Source organism: Hippocampus zosterae, chromosome 16, assembly GCF_025434085.1.
Source record: "Hippocampus zosterae strain Florida chromosome 16, ASM2543408v3, whole genome shotgun sequence".
Lineage (NCBI taxonomy): Eukaryota > Metazoa > Chordata > Actinopteri > Syngnathiformes > Syngnathidae > Hippocampus > Hippocampus zosterae.
In genome coordinates this window covers 19,850,044-19,866,519 of record NC_067466.1, presented here as the reverse complement: position 1 = coordinate 19,866,519, position 16,476 = coordinate 19,850,044, and the positions used below count along the sequence as shown (strand labels likewise).

The 16,476-nt window shown below is 58.8% G+C and overlaps 2 protein-coding genes and 3 non-coding genes across 6 annotated transcripts; 1 reads left to right on the top strand and 4 right to left on the bottom strand.

Moving 5' to 3' along the window:
• Nucleotides 1-160: 160 nt before the first annotated feature.
• On the bottom strand, nt 161-233 carry LOC127589051 (small nucleolar RNA SNORD65). Its single transcript, XR_007959278.1, has one exon. It is a non-coding gene; the product is annotated as a small nucleolar RNA SNORD65 (small nucleolar RNA).
• A 249-nt stretch (nt 234-482) lies between these two features.
• On the bottom strand, nt 483-556 carry LOC127589050 (small nucleolar RNA SNORD65). The gene has a single exon (XR_007959277.1). It is a non-coding gene; the product is annotated as a small nucleolar RNA SNORD65 (small nucleolar RNA).
• Nucleotides 557-749: 193 nt separating this feature from the next.
• LOC127589049 (small nucleolar RNA SNORD49) lies at nt 750-826 on the bottom strand. The gene has a single exon (XR_007959276.1). It is a non-coding gene; the product is annotated as a small nucleolar RNA SNORD49 (small nucleolar RNA).
• Nucleotides 827-2,127: 1,301 nt separating this feature from the next.
• supt6h (SPT6 homolog, histone chaperone and transcription elongation factor) lies at nt 2,128-14,639 on the bottom strand. 2 transcript variants are annotated; one of them, XM_052047564.1, is made up of 37 exons: nt 14,472-14,639; nt 13,618-13,728; nt 13,384-13,548; nt 12,808-12,878; nt 12,565-12,742; nt 11,677-11,758; nt 11,279-11,537; nt 11,111-11,212; nt 10,919-11,032; nt 10,619-10,708; nt 10,055-10,197; nt 9,828-9,973; nt 9,642-9,749; nt 9,285-9,565; nt 9,049-9,203; nt 8,784-8,979; nt 8,547-8,686; nt 8,013-8,130; nt 7,862-7,938; nt 7,117-7,252; nt 6,900-7,037; nt 6,634-6,801; nt 6,435-6,562; nt 6,160-6,367; nt 5,953-6,100; nt 5,660-5,802; nt 5,434-5,574; nt 5,142-5,337; nt 4,915-5,060; nt 4,758-4,850; nt 4,197-4,310; nt 3,987-4,111; nt 3,794-3,906; nt 3,456-3,539; nt 3,212-3,387; nt 2,931-3,142; nt 2,128-2,648 (listed from the first exon to the last, which is right to left on the bottom strand). In XM_052047564.1, exons 2-37 carry the CDS (start codon nt 13,715-13,717, stop codon nt 2,441-2,443), a joined length of 5,202 nt encoding a protein of 1,733 aa, XP_051903524.1. In that variant the 5' UTR covers nt 13,718-13,728; nt 14,472-14,639; the 3' UTR covers nt 2,128-2,440. The 2 variants fall into 2 exon arrangements, with proteins under 2 accessions (XP_051903524.1, XP_051903525.1); XM_052047565.1 differs by having other exon boundaries at nt 12,565-12,739.
• A 502-nt stretch (nt 14,640-15,141) lies between these two features.
• Nucleotides 15,142-16,425, top strand: sdf2 (stromal cell-derived factor 2). The gene is made up of 3 exons (XM_052047577.1): nt 15,142-15,409; nt 15,687-15,883; nt 15,990-16,425. Exons 1-3 carry the CDS (start codon nt 15,226-15,228, stop codon nt 16,275-16,277), a joined length of 669 nt encoding a protein of 222 aa, XP_051903537.1. The 5' UTR covers nt 15,142-15,225; the 3' UTR covers nt 16,278-16,425.
• Nucleotides 16,426-16,476: the final 51 nt, after the last annotated feature.

Below are 16,476 nucleotides of genomic sequence, written 5' to 3'. Positions count from 1 at the left end.
AACCTTGCCTCACCATCCCAAATCATCGCTGAAGCCCCCCTTGCCCGACTCGATCGGCCGCGGCCTCCATCTCCGTTCGGCCGTCACCAATCTGCACCAGAGAAAAGTCACAATGACTGCCAAGCGGTCGGCGGCACACTTGGAAGCACATTTCACTCGTGTTCAGAAGAGCAAGTGTCACCACTGAGCATCTGCCGGTAATTCCAGCTGTTTCACTCGAGATTTCATCACGACACGCCAATCGTCACTCAATCACCCGCGACGCTCACCTGACGACATCCTGTGCTCATCCGCACCTCCGGTCGCAAGCGACGTGGTTTCCCTTTTGCATCCGTCACATCAGCTTGCTCGACATCAAATGCGACCGCATTTGCGCAGCAGCTGAGACTTTCGGTCTTCGGGAACCTGAAGAAAACCAAATACTGAAAATCGGCCACACAATCACCGCCTCCATCTCGAGTGCAAATGCACATCGTTCCATCGCTCAGAAAACAGGCGAGTCACCACTGAACATCTGCCGGTAATTCCAGCTGTTTCAGTTGCCATTTCATCACAACGAGTTTGAAGCCATGAAAACATCAAGTTGTAAATACCTTCTGGATCGAAATCCGGGAGCTCCGGAAAGACATGACTTTGTGGAACGTTTTCCATCCGGACACGTGACCTGTCGGGAGGTCAAAGGAGACGGAGTTTTGTTCCCCATACAATAATACCACGGCCGGCACGTATCAATTGCCGTCGCCACGGCGATTCAGAAGAGTGATTAAGAAACTTCGTCAGTTGTCGCATCGAACGGCACTTCCTATTCACAATTTTCATCATGACCACGTGCGCCTTCACTCGACTCGAGACGAAAAAGGCTCACCTCAACTTTCGTCGCCAGCCTCAAACACGGTTTTGTCGGACGGGGCCAGGCGACGCCCATGTGCCCGACATGACAAAGAAAACGCTCACGTTTTGCGTCGCTTTCCCCCGTCGAGTCCACGCGGTCACGTCGGGTCGCCAAACTCGTCACTTCGGCAAGCAAAGCGGAATACGGTGTTTAACTCGCACAACCAACTACGACGCTGGACTCGCATTTCCTTGTCAGCGGAAGCTACTCTTTGTACATTTTCCATTTCCTTCTTTCGGGCGTTCATCGTCTTCGCCGGCACACGCGGACAGCCGCGCAGCCCAAGTGGAAAAGAGAGAAGGACGCCGAACGCCCTCATTAAATAGTCATAGTCGCATGCCTATGACGTCACAGCAGCCTTCCGGTCTCGGAGCAGAAAAGGCCAATTTCTTTGACTGGATTCTCGGAGCATAAGTACGTCACGTCATTCGAGCTACGTTGAAAGGCTCCAATGTTTTCAAAGGCGACTTCACTCCGCGGGGGGCGCCCTCATCCCGGGGCCCGGTATTCGGCGAGGCCACGCGGCGGCGCAGTTTGTTTACCAACTGCAACAATTGAATTGATTTGAGCGCGAGGCGAGTCTGCCGACTAGATTTTTGTGCCGCCAGCAGCTCTGAAAACTTTTTTCGACCTCACATCTTGGGACACTTTCTTTTCACCTTCTCCCTTACCGTCCGGCCGCCAGCTTCAGGTCAACTTTAGTTTTCTCGGCAATTCCGTCATGTTTTCTTGTGATTTCTTTCAGCCCGACTGTTGCTGAATACGGCGAACGGCTCGGCGGCCATGTACATAAAGCCTTGCCAAAATGCGTCCGCCCGTGCGGCTCGTCGACTTTCTCATGCACGCGTTTGTCATCCGCCGGTCCAAAGGAAAAAGGAAGGCTCGTTCGCCGGCGGCCCCCCCTGGCCTCGTCTTCCTCACCGAGCCGGCTTTCGCGCGGGACTCGTCGGATTTCAAGCTGCGCACGTGATGAACGGGGCTCCACCGATGCGCCGCCCACGCGCGTCAACTGAAAATCATTCCTGGCTTCCCGTACAAGTGACGCCAATAAACGATCCGAGCGCGGACCTGGTTTTGGCCGCGTCGACTGCACTTTTTGTCTTTGCTTCATCGAGGACAGCGTTGGCCGTGTTACGCACGCAATAGTGAATCTGGGTCGGAGGCGACGGGCTTATTCATGCGCGCGTGCACAGTGCAGACGTGTAAGATTCCAACAGGGAGGGAGGGGGGCGGGGAAAAAAAAACAGTTGTCTTTATTTTTCCATACAAAGGTTTGCTCTCCCGGTGGGCGTGAGCGGGAGCCGTCATTCTCGAGCGCAGATGTTTTCTGGCCGCGACCCCCCCCCCCCCACCCTCCATTGCGACGAGCAAACTAAAAGCGACACAAAGCGCGGAGCATCTTGCCTGACAGCAGGTCCATTTTGTACACGCAGAGAAGAACACTGTGCGGCATGCCGGCACGGCCGAATAAGGTGAGTCACGGTAGCGGAAAGGGGACGCGGGGTGGCGGGGTAAGGGAAGGCCGCCCGCCGCCCCCTCCCGGCCGCACTACCGGTCCATCTCATCCAGCAGGGGCGTGGCATCTCCGGCCATGGACATGGGCGTGCTCTCGATCATGGGGCTGGGTGAAGGGCGCGGGGTCATCCTCTGAGCCTTCTTGCGACCTTCGGCCTCTTTCTCCTTCAGCCACTGCTCGGCCATCTTGCCCCAGTCCACCGCCGCCGCGGAGCCGCCGCCGCCCCCGCTGCCGCTCGCTCTGCGGAGGGAGGGGGAGTTAGTTGAACGGCGGCAGAGAACAATGCCTTTTCTGGCTTTGTCCAACATTGTGGGAAGTGGCGCGCTCCATCGTGCCACAGCGCGCGCGGAGCTCCGCCGGAGTCCCACACAGAAAGACGGAGGGCCAACCCCAGAAATTGTCGTCGGATCGCCGGCGCGCTTACGACGACTCCGACGTCTCGGCGCCCATCACGCCGGGTCGCGGCCCACCTCATCGAGTTTGGCGCGCATCAACCGCCAAAGTGGCTGAAACGGGACTCACTTTGGCTGCTGCTGAGGCGTGCGGCCCCGCGACGACGACACGGACGACGTCGGCGTGCCCGACGCGTGGCCGTGGTGACCGCCGTGGTGGGCGGACTGCGGGGTGGAGCCCGGATACTGCGGCGTGCCCACGGTTTGCTGGCCGGGCGTGGCGAACGAGTAGTTGGGCGTCATCAAGGGCGTGGCCATGGGCTGCTGGGGCGTGGCGAACACCTGCGTCGGAGCGCACGTGAGCAAAGACGCGGCGGGAGGGAGGGAGGGCGGGCGGGCGGGCGCACTGACGTGATAGGCCGAGGAGCTGCCTCCTCCCCCGGTGCTGCCTCCGTATCCGTACTGGCTGGATCCCCACTGGGCGGGCGTGGTGTTGGGGTTCTGGTTCTGGCCCGTGACGGCGGCGATGGCGCTGAACATCTGCGAGGTCATGTTTCGCGGGAGCGCATTGACGGCTCGCGTCAGGTCTGCGCAGAGAGCGGAACGGCGGTGAGCCGCCGGCGCGGGGCGGGGCGGGCGAGCGGACGACACTCACCGGCGATGTTGATGTTGGCGGGCGTGGCGTTGACGGAGGCGGGCGTGCGCGTGCGGCTACTGCTGCTGTTGGTGGGCGTGATGCCTCGGGGAGAAAAGCAAAACGGGCGCCGGCCGCTGAGCACATTTAAACTCACCCCGGCGGCCGGATTTCTTTGTCCTCTCGTCTGCGCAATACGGCACTCGCAACAACGGTGCGACATTTGTCTTCAAGTGCCAGCGGTCGCCGTGGGAAACGAGAACAAAAAACATTTCCGTTCCAAGCGGGCGGCGCCGATTGCCGCCGAGTCCCTTCGCGCTCTCCCTTTCGTTTTGCTGCGGAACGCGTCCTCCGCCTACCTGGCACGGGCTCCTGGTAGTGGTCCTTGAACCAGCGGAACAAGCCGTTGACCGTGGGGAAGATCTGCGAGCGGTACCTGAAGCCGTCCGGGGTGACGGTCACGTATTCCACCCTGCGGGCACAAAGTCCAAGAGGGGCGCGTCTCAGGGCCGCAGAGGGACGGAGCGCGCCGCGGCCCGGAGAGTCACCCACCGGGGTTTTCCTCGAGGTTGGTAGCCCAGCAGGAACTTTCCGGGCAAAGCTCTGCACGCCGACACAAAGTAGGGAATGAAGGTGGGCTTCTCCCTCTTGGTCCTGACCAGCAGCTCCTCCATTTTCTGTCGCCGGCACAAGACAAGGGCGGCTCGTGAGCACGAGGTCCTCGGCGGCCGCCTTTCCGGGGCGGCGGCGGAATAAACTCGCCTCCTTGCTGCCGCCGTGACACTCTTGGAAGTATTTGTGGCTCAGCAGGTCGCGAGCGAACGCCGCCATGGGTTGAATGAAGCGCGCCGTGATCTCGTCCAGGTCTTCAAACTCCTGCAAGAACCAGGAGAGTGACAAACAAAGCGGGAAGCGCACGTGCGGGAGGCCTTTCGGGGGCCCATGTGGGAAAAAAAAAAAAAAACACAACCTGCTTTTACCGTGAGCGAGTTGGCCCCGATTGTCAAGGCCCGTTTTTGGCGGCATTTGTTTTTTAGTCGCTACTTCTGGGACTTTCTTCCCAGTGCGTTTCATTTTTGCCAAGGGTTTGGGAGTTCTTTTGATTTCAAGTCGAGCTTTCAAGGACGCAGAGATCCCACCAGCCGCTTTTGTTTCCCCCCCAACCAGAGCCGAGGCCTTCGAACGCTTGGAGGCCGAATGAAAAGTCAAGAGGCTCCAATGTCACAAGGTCACCTCGCCCTTGACAAAAGGAACGGCGGCGCTCAAGGGGGAAAGTTTGGAGCAAGGACGGGACTTTTCTCGGGCAATTCTCATTTGCGCTACCTCGTTGTTGATCCACAGCGTGTGTCCCAAGCTGAAGGCGTTCTCCTTGCCTTCCTCTTTCACGTCCACGTGCTGGTAGATGCCGTCGGCCACCTGGGGAGAGCGCAGAGGTTTGTCGGGGGAGGCGGGCGGCGGCCTCCTTTCTTCCGCGGCTCACCTTCCAGGTGACGGTGAGGTGGCTCTCTCCCTTGCTGCTGGGCCTGATGATCAGGTCTCCCTGGTCCAGCGTCTCCATCATCTTCTCGGCCTGGTTGAAGCTGATGTTGTGGAAGTTGGGGTGAGCGATGACGCGCTTGATGTAGGCTGCGGGGGGGAAAGCGGAAGCGGGGGTCAAGGTCGTCCCAGACGGCGAGGGCCCGAGGGCTCGCCCGGCCGGCCACTGACGCGTGCGCTGCCGCTTCTTCTTCAGCTCCTCCTCCAGCTTGACGTCTTCCGACTCTGCGTCAAAGTCGTAGTAGGTGTCCTTGGGAAGCTTCCACTCGTTGGCCTTGTCCGACAGGTCGGAGGTGCGACACGTCAGGTCCACGCTGAACTTCTCGATGTCGATCTTCATGATGCGGCAGTGAACCGTCATGCCCACCTGAAGGAGGAGGAGGAGGAGGAAGAGGAGGAGGGGGCGGCGCGTTTGAGAGAGAAAGAGCGAGCGGGGGGGTGGGTGGGGGGGCCGGCGTCTCACCTTCACCCTCTCCTCGGGGTGCTTCACCACTTTGTCGCTCAGGAACTTGGTGGGGATGAAGCCCTGCACGCCGTTGTCCAACCTGCTGCGCACCCCGATGGCCTGGCCGGGGCAGGAGCCGCTGTCAAAGTGGTTCCACACCTGCGGGCGGGGGGGTTGGGGGGGCGGAACCTGAGTGACGGCGCCGCTCGTGTCAAAGGAAGCGGCGGCCGCCCGCGCTCGCTACCTCGCTGAGCTCGGGGAAATTGTCCTGCTGGCAGAAGGGACACTGCCACAGGCCCGTGGCGTCGTTACGGATGGCCTGGTCGTAGCTCTCCCCCTGGGGGCGCCGGTGAGCGATGCCGGTCACCACGCTGGTGATCAGCTTACCTGGACGGACGGCAAAAGGTGGCTCCCGGCGCCGCAAACCATTCTTGCGCGCTCGGTCGACAAATGGCCCCCCGCCCCCCCCCAAAAAATACGAAGGAAACGCAGCGCGCTCGAGAAAAGGCTCCTTTCGCTTTGATCGGAAGGTCTCACCGATGTAGAAGGTCTCCGGCGTCTCCTTGGTGAGCAGGTTGAAGACCTCCTCCGTGTTGGGGACTCTGTAAGGGACCCGGAGGTCTTTGTATCTGCAGCTCAACTCGGCTCTGATGTCATACAGCGTGATGCCCTTGTTGCCGTAGCCCTGCGGACGAGAGAGGGGGGTGAGGAGGGTGAGACGCCCCGCCGCCGAGCGACACCCACCTGTCTCTCCAGCTCCTCGGCAAAGGCGTCCAAGTCGAGATCTTTGAGCCGTTCGGGGTTCTCCAGGATCTCTTCCAGGGCGCCGGCCGGGTTGGCGTCCTCGGCCGATTCGTCGTACTCCAAGGCGTCCACGGCCATCTTGCGAGCCCACTCGTACGTCTCCGGGTGGACGCGGGAGCCGTCCAGAACCTCGATGTACGAGTCGGTGCTGCAGAAGGAGACTCGGGTGAGTCGGGCCCGAGAGCGCCCGGCGAGGGCGCGCGGCGAGGGCCGACCTGTCTCCGAGCGAGGCCGTGTCGATCTTGATGAAACCGGCGCAATTGATGAAGACCTTTGGGCCCATGTGACACAAGGTGACCAACTGCGTTCTATTCTCCAGACGCGTGTTGTTCTGCTTGAGGATCTGCTCACAGGAGCGAGGCGGCGGTCAGGGCCGAGAGCGGCGGCGAGGAAGACCGAGACGGAGAACCCCACCTTGAGCAGGTGCGAGCCCTTCCTGGGGCCCAGACCGCACACGTACTGGACCAGACTCTGAGTGTGAGGGTGAGCGATGGCCCGGTTCACATCCACGCCGACCTCGTTGACCCGATTGATGAACTCGCAGTAGAGCGCCGAGAGCAGGTCCTCCTTCACCACGTGTTCCTGAAAGCCGAGAGCAATTCTCATTGAAGGGATGCGCGATGAGTCGCAACGTGGAGCCAGTCCCCCCCCCCCCCCCCCCTAACGGGAGCCGGCCTCACCTGCAAGGGGTGCAACTTGAGGCAGACGATGTCTTCGTCCGAACTGCAGACCTGCGCGTACTCCACAAGAGGATCTTGGATCTTCCTGGCGATGGACACGGCCTGGCGCAGCAAGGGGGGGTAATCCCGAAAGTCGGCCTGCGCGGGACCAGAGCGGCGGGTCACGCGGGAAGCCGCTCGGCCGGGCCGGCGCCTCGCTCGCTCGCTCGCCGCGTACCTCCGACTTCTTGCTGTTCATGTAGAGCGTGGCCAGCTCGTTGTCCACCAGCTCCACGCCGACGGAGGGCAGCGACGACTCCTGCTCCAGCTCGCCGATGGTCCTCTTCATGTCCTCCGTGATCATCTGAGCGTCCCTGCACGAGGCGCCGGTTCACAATTGAAAGCTTTCAAAGTCACGTGACGAGCGGCGCGGCGGGAGCTCGACCCGAGAGTCTCATTCTTTCCCCGAGCGAGCTCCCAACTCAATACACATGCCCCCCCTCCCGTGAAAAGAACTCCATCAGTCAATGTGTCGTAGCCCCCCCGACAGACCACACCATTTTCTCCAAAGGACGGTGGTTTTCTAAATATAAAAACGATACAACAGAACATGAAGAAGGAAAAAAAACGGTGCCATGAGGGCAAAACGCACACGTTTGTGTGTGCCTTGAAGGGGCGTGGCCTTGCGAGCGACATCAGGACCCGGCGGTCGAATTGGGTTGGTGGATTACCCCGTGATCGGTTCAGCGTGCCGCTCCCGACAAGTGATTTTGTTCAATCGATGGTGGAACAGGTAGGGTCGCTGTGCCCCCGCTGTGCCCCCCGCTATGCCCCCCCATCCCGCCGGTGGGACTTTGAAGCGGCTCCTCGTGCGCATTGTAACTGGCCCGGTCTCGGATCCGGGCTTCAAAGTCCCACCGGTCCCAACGGCGTGTGCGCGTTCCGACGTGCAGCCGGAGGACAAAGGGAGCAAAATGTCTTACCGGTTTTCGCCGGCAACGGCGATCACGTGGGGCTTCTTGCTGGCCAAGAACTTCTTGAGGTTTTCAATGTCGTTCGCCTTAAGTTGACAAATCAAGTGAGCGCCGGCAAAAGAGCAACATCGCTCTGGGGACTTGCCGCGCGGGCGCGCACCTTTTTCTCTCGCTCGTCCTCCCTGAAAGCGTTCCACCTCTTCATGAAGTAGGGCAGGCGCAGGAAGTCCACCACCTCCCCTTCGCCATTGATCAGCGCACAAAAGACGGGCGTGTCTCTGTCAGGGGCAAAACGGGTCATTCCAGCGAGTCCGGCGCGCGCCTCTGCCGCAACACGGCCCTTCGTCACTTGAACCGCCCGGTGGTTGACGTCGGCGAGATCTTGCGCGGGGCCCCATCAAGTAAAAATGTCGGAGCCTCCGAGGGAGGATCCGCCCCCGCTGCGATATGATTGGCCGCCGCCTCGCCGCAGGTATACGACAAATCACGAAGGGCGACATATCTGCCGAGTCAAAATCATCCTTCCGCCCCCGGTTTAGACGTCGGGCGGGATGAGAACTCTCAACAACGCGGTTCGCGCGCGGCCCCCGCGGCAGAGATTTTCACGGGACGTCAACGGCTGTCGGCCTTAAGTCGAAGTCGAGGCGATCGGAGGCTCAAGCGAAAGGGAGGCCGCAGCGTCCGGCCTGCGCACCTGCTGGGCGCGTAGGCCACTCCCAGCACCCGGATGCCTTTGCCCTGACTCTCGTCCATCAGGTCGTCGTCTTCCTCCAGCTGCTGGTCTGGCCTGTAAGGAGACACCTTCAAGCAGTTGTACAGCCGGCGGCAGCACGACTGCAAGTGGGCCGAGGGGGGGGGGGGGTGGACAAAATAAGTCAGAGCGGTCACAAAGCGCTTTTGGCCCACCCGATCCAAAGGCGCGTGGGCGTACCCGTACGATGCTCTCTCTGGCTTCGGCCACCAGCTTGCTCTTGAGCTCTTTGGCCATCTGAGGGTAGAGGAACTGGTTGAGGGCCCTCTCGATGGCCAAGGTGCGCTGCCGGTTCCACTCCTGCACCTGATGGCTAAACTCGTCTCGGTAGTAGAACTGCTTGATTTCGTCAAAGTAGGTCTGGTCACCGGCGTACCTGAGAGGGGCGGGGCGGGGTCAGAGGAGCCCCCCGTCTCGCCGAGGCCGGCGTCTGGCCGCCTCTTACCCTTTCACTCCAACGAGGTCGATGCAGATGTCGATGGACAGCAGGCCCTCGTCCTCGGCCAAGCACATCTTCAGGAACTGATCGCCGCTGAGCTCCTTCACCGCCTTGTTCTTCAGGTACTTGAAGGAGTAGGCAAAGTGGGCCTCGTCCACTTCCTGCGCGGGCGGGGGGCAGAAGACGTGAGTGCCGGCCACGCCTTGCCGCGACGCGGGCGGGCGGTCGGCTGGCCGGCAGACCTTTTTGCCCTTCTTGGTGGGCTTGATGTTGATCTTGGCCCTCTCCTGGAAGGTCTGGCGCAGCACGTGTCGGACCAAGGGCTCGCGGGCGATCTGCATGGCCACCATGTAGCGCGTGCCCTCCAGGACGGCCTCCGGAGCCGGGAACTGGCTGCACACGTAGTCTTTGGCCAGTTCGGCGGGCTCGGCGGGGAACTGCTCCGTCTCGTGCCGCTGGTAGCTGTCTCGCAGGTTCTCGCCGAACTGCTCGGGCGTCAGGCCGAACTTTTTGGCCAGGCCGTCTGCGCGGAGGAGGGGTGAGCGTCAAGTTGGCTCGGGGAGAAACCGTCTCGAGAGTCCAACGGAAATGGGACGCACCGAGGCCCACGCTCTGGCAGATGCTGTACATGTCCCTGCGGGACGCCAGCTTGAGGTCCGGACCCTTCTGCTCCTCCTCTTCTTCCACCTCCACTTCCGCCTCCTCGCCTACGAGAGCTTACAAGTCGAGTCTGCCGTCGCCGTCGTCGCCGCCGCGTATTTTTGGCAATCGACCTTCTCACCCACCGTCTTCGGCGACTTCCTTGATCTTGCGCAGCCTCTTCTTGCCGGCCTTGGCGGCGTTTTGCATCTTGGGAATGTCTCGGCCGTAGTAGAGCAAAAAGTGGTTGTACACGTCGCCCAGCTCTTCCAGGGTCTGAACGTCTTTCAGCCTGCGACACAAACACGTTTGCTACCCGGGCAACGCGAGGGGGGAAGCGCGCGCACACACACACACACACACACACACACACCTCTCCATGTCAGCCGTGTCCAGTGGGCGAATGCCATCGGCCAACGGCTTGTCGGGGTCGGCGGAGATTTGCTCAAACTGGTAAGCTTGCATCTTCTGAAAGAGTCTGGTCAGATTCTGCTTGCGGGTTTTCAGTTGAGTCCACTGGCGGAGGGAAACACGGCCATTAGATTGATGGCCCGGACAAGAGGCCTGGGCGAGAAGTCAATATCGGTGCGGATCGGGATCGATGTCAATTGAAAAAAAGAAGAAGAACGCAGAACGCACGTACGGGAGGCAGCGAGCGGCCGCATAGAAAAACGAAAGAGAAGCATGGAAGCCAACGACAAAGACGCAACCGACCCGATAAAACGCCTCCGGCCGGAGATCTTGCGCGGCGCTACGGGACTTGCTGCTTCTCGACTGGCTACGGTGCTAGCGTTAGCCACGCGCGAGCCTACGCAGTACTTTGAATGGCGGGCTACTTTTTAGTCCGGCTCTACCGGACGCAGACTTGACGGAGTCCCACTTTTGAACGGCGCCTGATCCCGATCGCGCCCGTCCGGAACAAATGCAAGCGGGCTACCTTTTCATCCCACTGCCACACCTTCCACAGGTCATTGATATTCAGCTCTGGTTCCACGTATTCCTTTCTGTAGAACGCGATAAAGGGAACCTGAAAAGAAACACGGCGAGTATTAGGGCTGGGAGAGACGTTTCACGTCTGGATATTCATGCCAATATGACGGAAGCTCCGGTGAAATGACGCATTTGAAGAAAAAGCTAAATATCAATCCAAAAGCACGCGCAGAGTGCGGAGTTGTTGTTGTTTTTTTTGAAAGAACATTGAGTGGCGTGTGTGTGTCGTCAGCGTCTCCAAAGCAACCTCAAATTGCTGGTTCCTCATGAAGTTGAGCGCCTCTTTGATTTTGGCGATGGTGCTGGGACCTTGGCGGCTGAAGTTGGTGGCAGTCCCGCGCTCCAAATAGTCGGCGCTCTCCTGCTGGCAGACAGCACGTTGGGGTGAGCGCGCCGGGGGCGGGGGGACGTCGGCTTCAGAGAGAAAAGCGCCACAGACCTGAATGGAAATGGTGAGCGTGGAGAAGCCGTGTCTGAAGATCCACTCCGCTTCCTCCTCCAGCTCTTCGTCCTCGGCCGGTTTGACGGGGATGGATCGCAGCTGCCACGCAAAGCACATGGCAACGGCTAAGCGCAAGAATCCCCCAAAAGCGACGGCGGCGCTCACCTGGAACCTCTCGGGCATGTCGGTGGAGCGGATCTCGTTGTCCTGGTCGGTCATGTGACTGCTCTCCAGCTCGCTGGGCTCGTAGAGCTCAAAGATGCTCTTGCGCCCCTGCCGGCGCTTGGTCTGCTTCTTGGGTCGGTCCCAGCCCTCCTCGTCCTGGTCCTCCTCCTCCTCCTCCTCGCCCTGGTCGTACGCGTCGGCGTCAAACTCGGCAAAGTCAAAGTCGCCGCCGAAGATCTCCTGCGCCTCCTGCAGGGCTCTGCGGGAAGGCGAGGAGCGACCTTTCAACCGCAAGACGTCGACTCCTTTCAAACCTCCGCTCTCGCTCTGGGCCATCTACGCCGGCGCGCGGCGTTGCGGACGCGAGCCCGAGACGCGGGCAAGAGCGCGGCACTCACGCGTCGGTGTAGCCGGAGAATTTCTTGCCCCGTTTTTTGGTGATGGGCTGCCCATCGTCGTCCACGATAAAGTCATCGATATCTGGGGAATTCAATGGAAACAGAATATTACAAGAGTTAACGACAAGTGAGGATTTGCCCCCGCCCCCTCATTTTTCAATTTTACAGAGTTTTTTTCTTCCCCCAGCGTGGCCTTAACCCATTTTAGTAATGTTGACCTTGAGTCTCTGCAGCTTCCAGGAGTCACTTATCAAACTTTTGATATATTGCATAAAACCGAGATGAAAGTGGACTTTTCTGAAAATCCTGGAAAAATAAACATACACACACACACACACACACGCACGAACACACACTTGGCCGATCACGCATGAATGCGTTTCCACAAAACGCTTTTCAAATACTCGACATTCAATGACTAATCTTGCTTTTGTGTGCACACGTGCGGCCTTTGATTTCAACCAATCAGCGCAACGACGACACACACGCCCGACGTCGCGCCCGACAACAGCTCAGCTAAAGCAGCCGAGACGACGCTCAAAGTCGGACGGACGCCTTTTTCCGCCAATCTGTGCGTTTCCCTTTTTGTCCAAATAGATTTTTTACGACATCCGCCTTGTCCACGGTGCCTTTTATTCGTTCCACTGGGGTTGAGCAAGTGCGTTTGTAAAGAGACGAAAATCTCTTGACGGTTACTAGTGTCAGTGTCCCAACATGGCGACGCTCGTCAAAGCAAAACGACAAACTCAACGAACAACAAAACGCCGGAGGACTTTCATCTCTGATAAAAGCATGGCCGATCTTTTGCAAAGTTTGGGGCGAGAAAACAAAAAAAGGGGGGGGGGCACAGGCGGAGTCGGCATTCGAGTCGGGACTCTCGGGCTTTACCCGACTCCTCCTCCTCTCCTTCCTCATCGTCGTCGGCCTGCTGGAGAGGCTCGCGGACGGCCTCGCCCTCCTCCAGCTCGCCGTCTCCGTCGCCGTGAAAGATTTCGTCTGCGATCAGGTCTTTCTCGTCGTCCTCGTCGTCGTCGTCCAGTGTTTTCACGCGGTCGTATTTCTTCTTCTGCGGTGCGAGATTGCCAGCCGGTCAAATTCCGCCGCGGCTCGCGAGGGCAAAAAGACGCTTACCCTCCTCTTGACTTTGACCCCCAAGTTTTCCTCAATGAGGTCCAGGTCATCCTCGTCCAGGTCGTTGTAATCTGTCGAGAGGGAAAGTGGCAGAAGAGGATTCGGGCGCTTGAGCTCTTCATCTAGCTAGCGTTTGAACAAGTCACAACTGAACAGATGACAAGTGATGCACACATTCGGGGAAAAAAAAAAGGGACCACGTCATTTGTCAAGATTTGGAATCATTCTCGCTGCGGTGGACGTCACACCCGCTCAATGTACGTTGGCATTTTTAAGAGGAGCAGTTTTGACTTTTACTGTCAGTGCGCCGCCAGCTTTGAAAGACATTTTGTTGTCCATTTACCCGTTGTTCTTTTCTGGAGCTTGCGTGGGCTGCGTTATAAAGAGCAAGGTGGGGGACACGAAACAAGTCATATCAGGGCTGAAAGGGGGCCGAGAAAGGGGCAAGAATACCCAAACTCGGGCCCGACACATGCGGGCGCTCCTCGTGTAAATCTGTTCACAATAAGTGGACACCCGCTTGATCTTTTGCCTTTCCGCCGACTCTCGACCTTTCTTCGAGTGTAGAAAACTTACTGCGCTTTTTGCGGCGATGGCGGACTTCCTCCTCCGAGTCGCTGCCACCATCACTTGCGCTCTTTTGAGCTCCCGCGTCCTCCTCCTCCTCCTCGCCATCGTCGATGAGCCCGCGCAAGTTGCCCCGCTCGTCTTGGTCTTCCATGTTCTCCTCTTCCTCGTCATCTGTGGTGATATGGCATGTGAGTGTTGCGCATGCACGCACACACACACACACACACAAACTACACACACCGTCGTCCTCCATGAACCTCTGCGTCTTCTTGGGCTTCAGGTCTTTCTCTTCAAACTCCTCCTCAGACTCTTCAGCCTCGCTCTCGATGAAGTCCGACATGACTGCTACTCCTGCTCGCAACATCACAAACCCAGCGGACAGACATTGGCCAACACACTTCCAAAGTCCCCAATTGAACATTTGATCACAGGGCGTTGAACCCGATTTCCCCGTCGAAAGTGAAAATGATCTTCTACTGGAAAAATAAAAGAATGGAGAGCATCTCACGATTTGCGACAACAATCTGAACGTTTCGAAATAGCAATTAAAAGCCAGCTAGACGCGAGACTGAGCCTGGCGTGTGATCAAATTCCTCGGGACAAGCAAGCGATCGCGATGTTGCAATGCGGACATCAACAATAACATGTCCCACTAAAGGTGTTCGGGGCTCTGGGGCGAAATAATCCTCGGAGTCCCGGGCTTTATGAGAAGCGCGACACGTTTCCGCTGAAATTCCCGAGCCGATTCTCACCAAGTAAGGAAGAAGGCGCGATCTTGTTTATGAACGCAGACGCTAGTTAGCGCGCCGGCATCGAGGCGCTCGGGTGCATCTCGTAAGGAGTGAGAGCGAGCCGCTCGAGGCTACGATTGATGTCGGGACGCCGGATGGCACGTTTAGACACGCGAGAAAAACAACAATGGAAGGGAAAAGCAGGCCTACGACTGAAATTCGCACAGCAAACGCGCTCCGCTAAGTTAGCATCGGAATGAGCTGCGAGCACAACAAGCAACAGCTGGCGGGCAGCAGCCGCGCCGACATGGACGTCTCGGTGGCCGGCTTCGCGACGGCGACGGGCACGAAAACGGGACTCACGCGTCCGCCTCGCTGCAGCGACGAGTCGCGTCAGAGCACGAAATCCGCTCGTTGAGTTTTGTGTGCGCTTCGGAGAAAAATGGCGGACTGCGCGATGACTTCCGGAATACCGGAAGCCATTTCCGGCGGCCTTTTCAGCTGCACGCTGCCGCCCCCTGGTGCTTCTGATTCGGGGCACATTTCACAAAACCGACACGACACTGTCGCGTTTTTCTTGAATTTCAAAGGATCACGTTGAGTGGTCCGCGTAATGTGCAAGTGTACTACTTCTAAGTTCGTCATCAAAGTTTGCATTGCCTTCAGACATAGGGAAGCTTTTATTCTCCGTGGCCGAGGTCCGTTGGCCTTAACGGGCTTTGTTTCAAGCTGCAGCTGTTGCGAAAGCACTGTACACAAATAACGATCTACAGGACAGTACCGTGTTGTAGACGTGCAAGTTCAGTGTTTGGGGACTCCCCCACCCCGGACTAGTTAAAATGGTATAAGCCAAGAGGCAAAGTGCGGCTTGCCATCGTTACTGTCAGTTGCTATTCGTGCTATTAAAGCGTCAAAGGCCATCGTGACTTGTGTCATTAATAAACCAAACATGTAGTTTTAGCTCTACGACACAGGGGTCGCTGTGACATCCGGTTCGCATTTCCTGATTGATGACGTCGGCCCAGTGACAGAGCGGAAAACAGAACCGGAGGAGTTGTGGGGTGAAGGAGGGGGAGACGAAGAAGAAGTACAAGGCCGGGGGGGGTGGCAAGGAAGAATGGATTCGGTCAAGCTTGCGCTTCCTTCACGTCTTTACGCCTGTCTCGTTGTGTTTTGGGCGATTTTGTTCCCGAGCTCGCTCGGCTCGGAGTTAACTTTTGTCACGTGCGGCTCTGTGCTCAAACTCTTAAACGTCAAACACAACGTGAGACTTCATTCGCATGACGTGCGCTACGGCTCAGGTCAGTGCCATGCAAAGTTACGCGTGCGTCTTCCGAGTTTTTATCGGTCCGCGTGCGACAAGTCACCCGTCGCGCTCGCCATTTGCGTTTCTCTGCGAACGAACTTGACTTTGATCACGTTTCTCGACCTTTTCGCTTGGAAGCTTTGGCGATCTGTTGACGTGGGCGCCCACTCGTAGCGACGCCCCCCCCCCCACCCAAAAAAAAGACGACGACGTCCTCTGAGCGTCCGCGCGCGTCGCTCTTCTCTGACCTGTCGCGCGCGTGTGCGACGCAGGAAGTGGCCAGCAGTCGGTGACGGGCGTGACCAGCGTGGAGGACAGCAACAGCTACTGGAGCGTGCGCGGCACCGGCGGCGCCGCCTGCCTTCGAGGAAACGCCGTCCAGTGCGGGCAAAACATCCGTCTGACGCACGTCAACACGGGACGCAACCTGCACAGCCATTACTTCAGCTCGCCGTTGTCTTCCAACCAGGTGGGGAGCGGGTGTGTGTGTGTGTGTGTGGGGGGGGGGGGGGGGGCAGGGAAAAAAAGCGAGATGATTGATCCGTTGTCGGTGACGCGGCGCTGCCTCCTTCCAGGAAGTGAGCGCCTTTGGCGAAGAGGGCGAGGGCGACCACCTGGACGAGTGGATCGTGGAGTGCGGCGGGGCGGTGTGGAAGCGCGCCGAGGCCGTGCGGCTGCGCCACAAAGCCACCGAGGCGGCGCTGGCGGTGACGGGCGAGCAGTACGGACGGCCCATCAACGGCCAGAGGGAGGTGCACGCCATGGCCGGCGGCGGGCAGCACAGCCTGTGGAAAGCCATGGAGGGCGTCTTCGTCAAGCCCGCCGACGGGCCCCCCTTGGCCCACGCGCACAGCGAGTTGTGAAGGCCCGACATGCGCCGTGTCCTGCCGCTCTTTGGGGCAAAAGCTTTGCGGCGTTCACTCGGACGACGGACGAAGCGCACGCAAGCGGATCTCTATTTATTGGCGCTGCCGGGGTTCGTCTCAACTCGCAATAAATCCCTCAACTTTTCCATTTGGAGCAGCTTTCTTTTCTCGACCGTCTATTTCGACGCGCCATTTG

Bases quoted from the DNA above. Each gene is read 5' to 3' on its own strand.
- supt6h (XM_052047564.1), bottom strand. From the start codon at position 13,717: ATGTCGGACTTCATCGAGAGCGAGGCTGAAGAGTCTGAGGAGGAGTTT. The intron at 9,204-9,284 runs GTCTGCCGGCCA...CCGCCCGCGCAG, and splicing joins CCACCAAGAAGGGCAAAAAG to GAAGTGGACGAGGCCCACTT. The intron at 7,253-7,861 runs GTAAGACATTTT...CGCCTCGTGCAG, and splicing joins GCCGTTGCCGGCGAAAACCG to GGACGCTCAGATGATCACGG.
- sdf2 (XM_052047577.1), top strand. From the start codon at position 15,226: ATGGATTCGGTCAAGCTTGCGCTTCCTTCACGTCTTTACGCCTGTCTC. The intron at 15,410-15,686 runs GTCAGTGCCATG...TGTGCGACGCAG, and splicing joins TGACGTGCGCTACGGCTCAG to GAAGTGGCCAGCAGTCGGTG. The intron at 15,884-15,989 runs GTGGGGAGCGGG...GCCTCCTTCCAG, and splicing joins CGCCGTTGTCTTCCAACCAG to GAAGTGAGCGCCTTTGGCGA.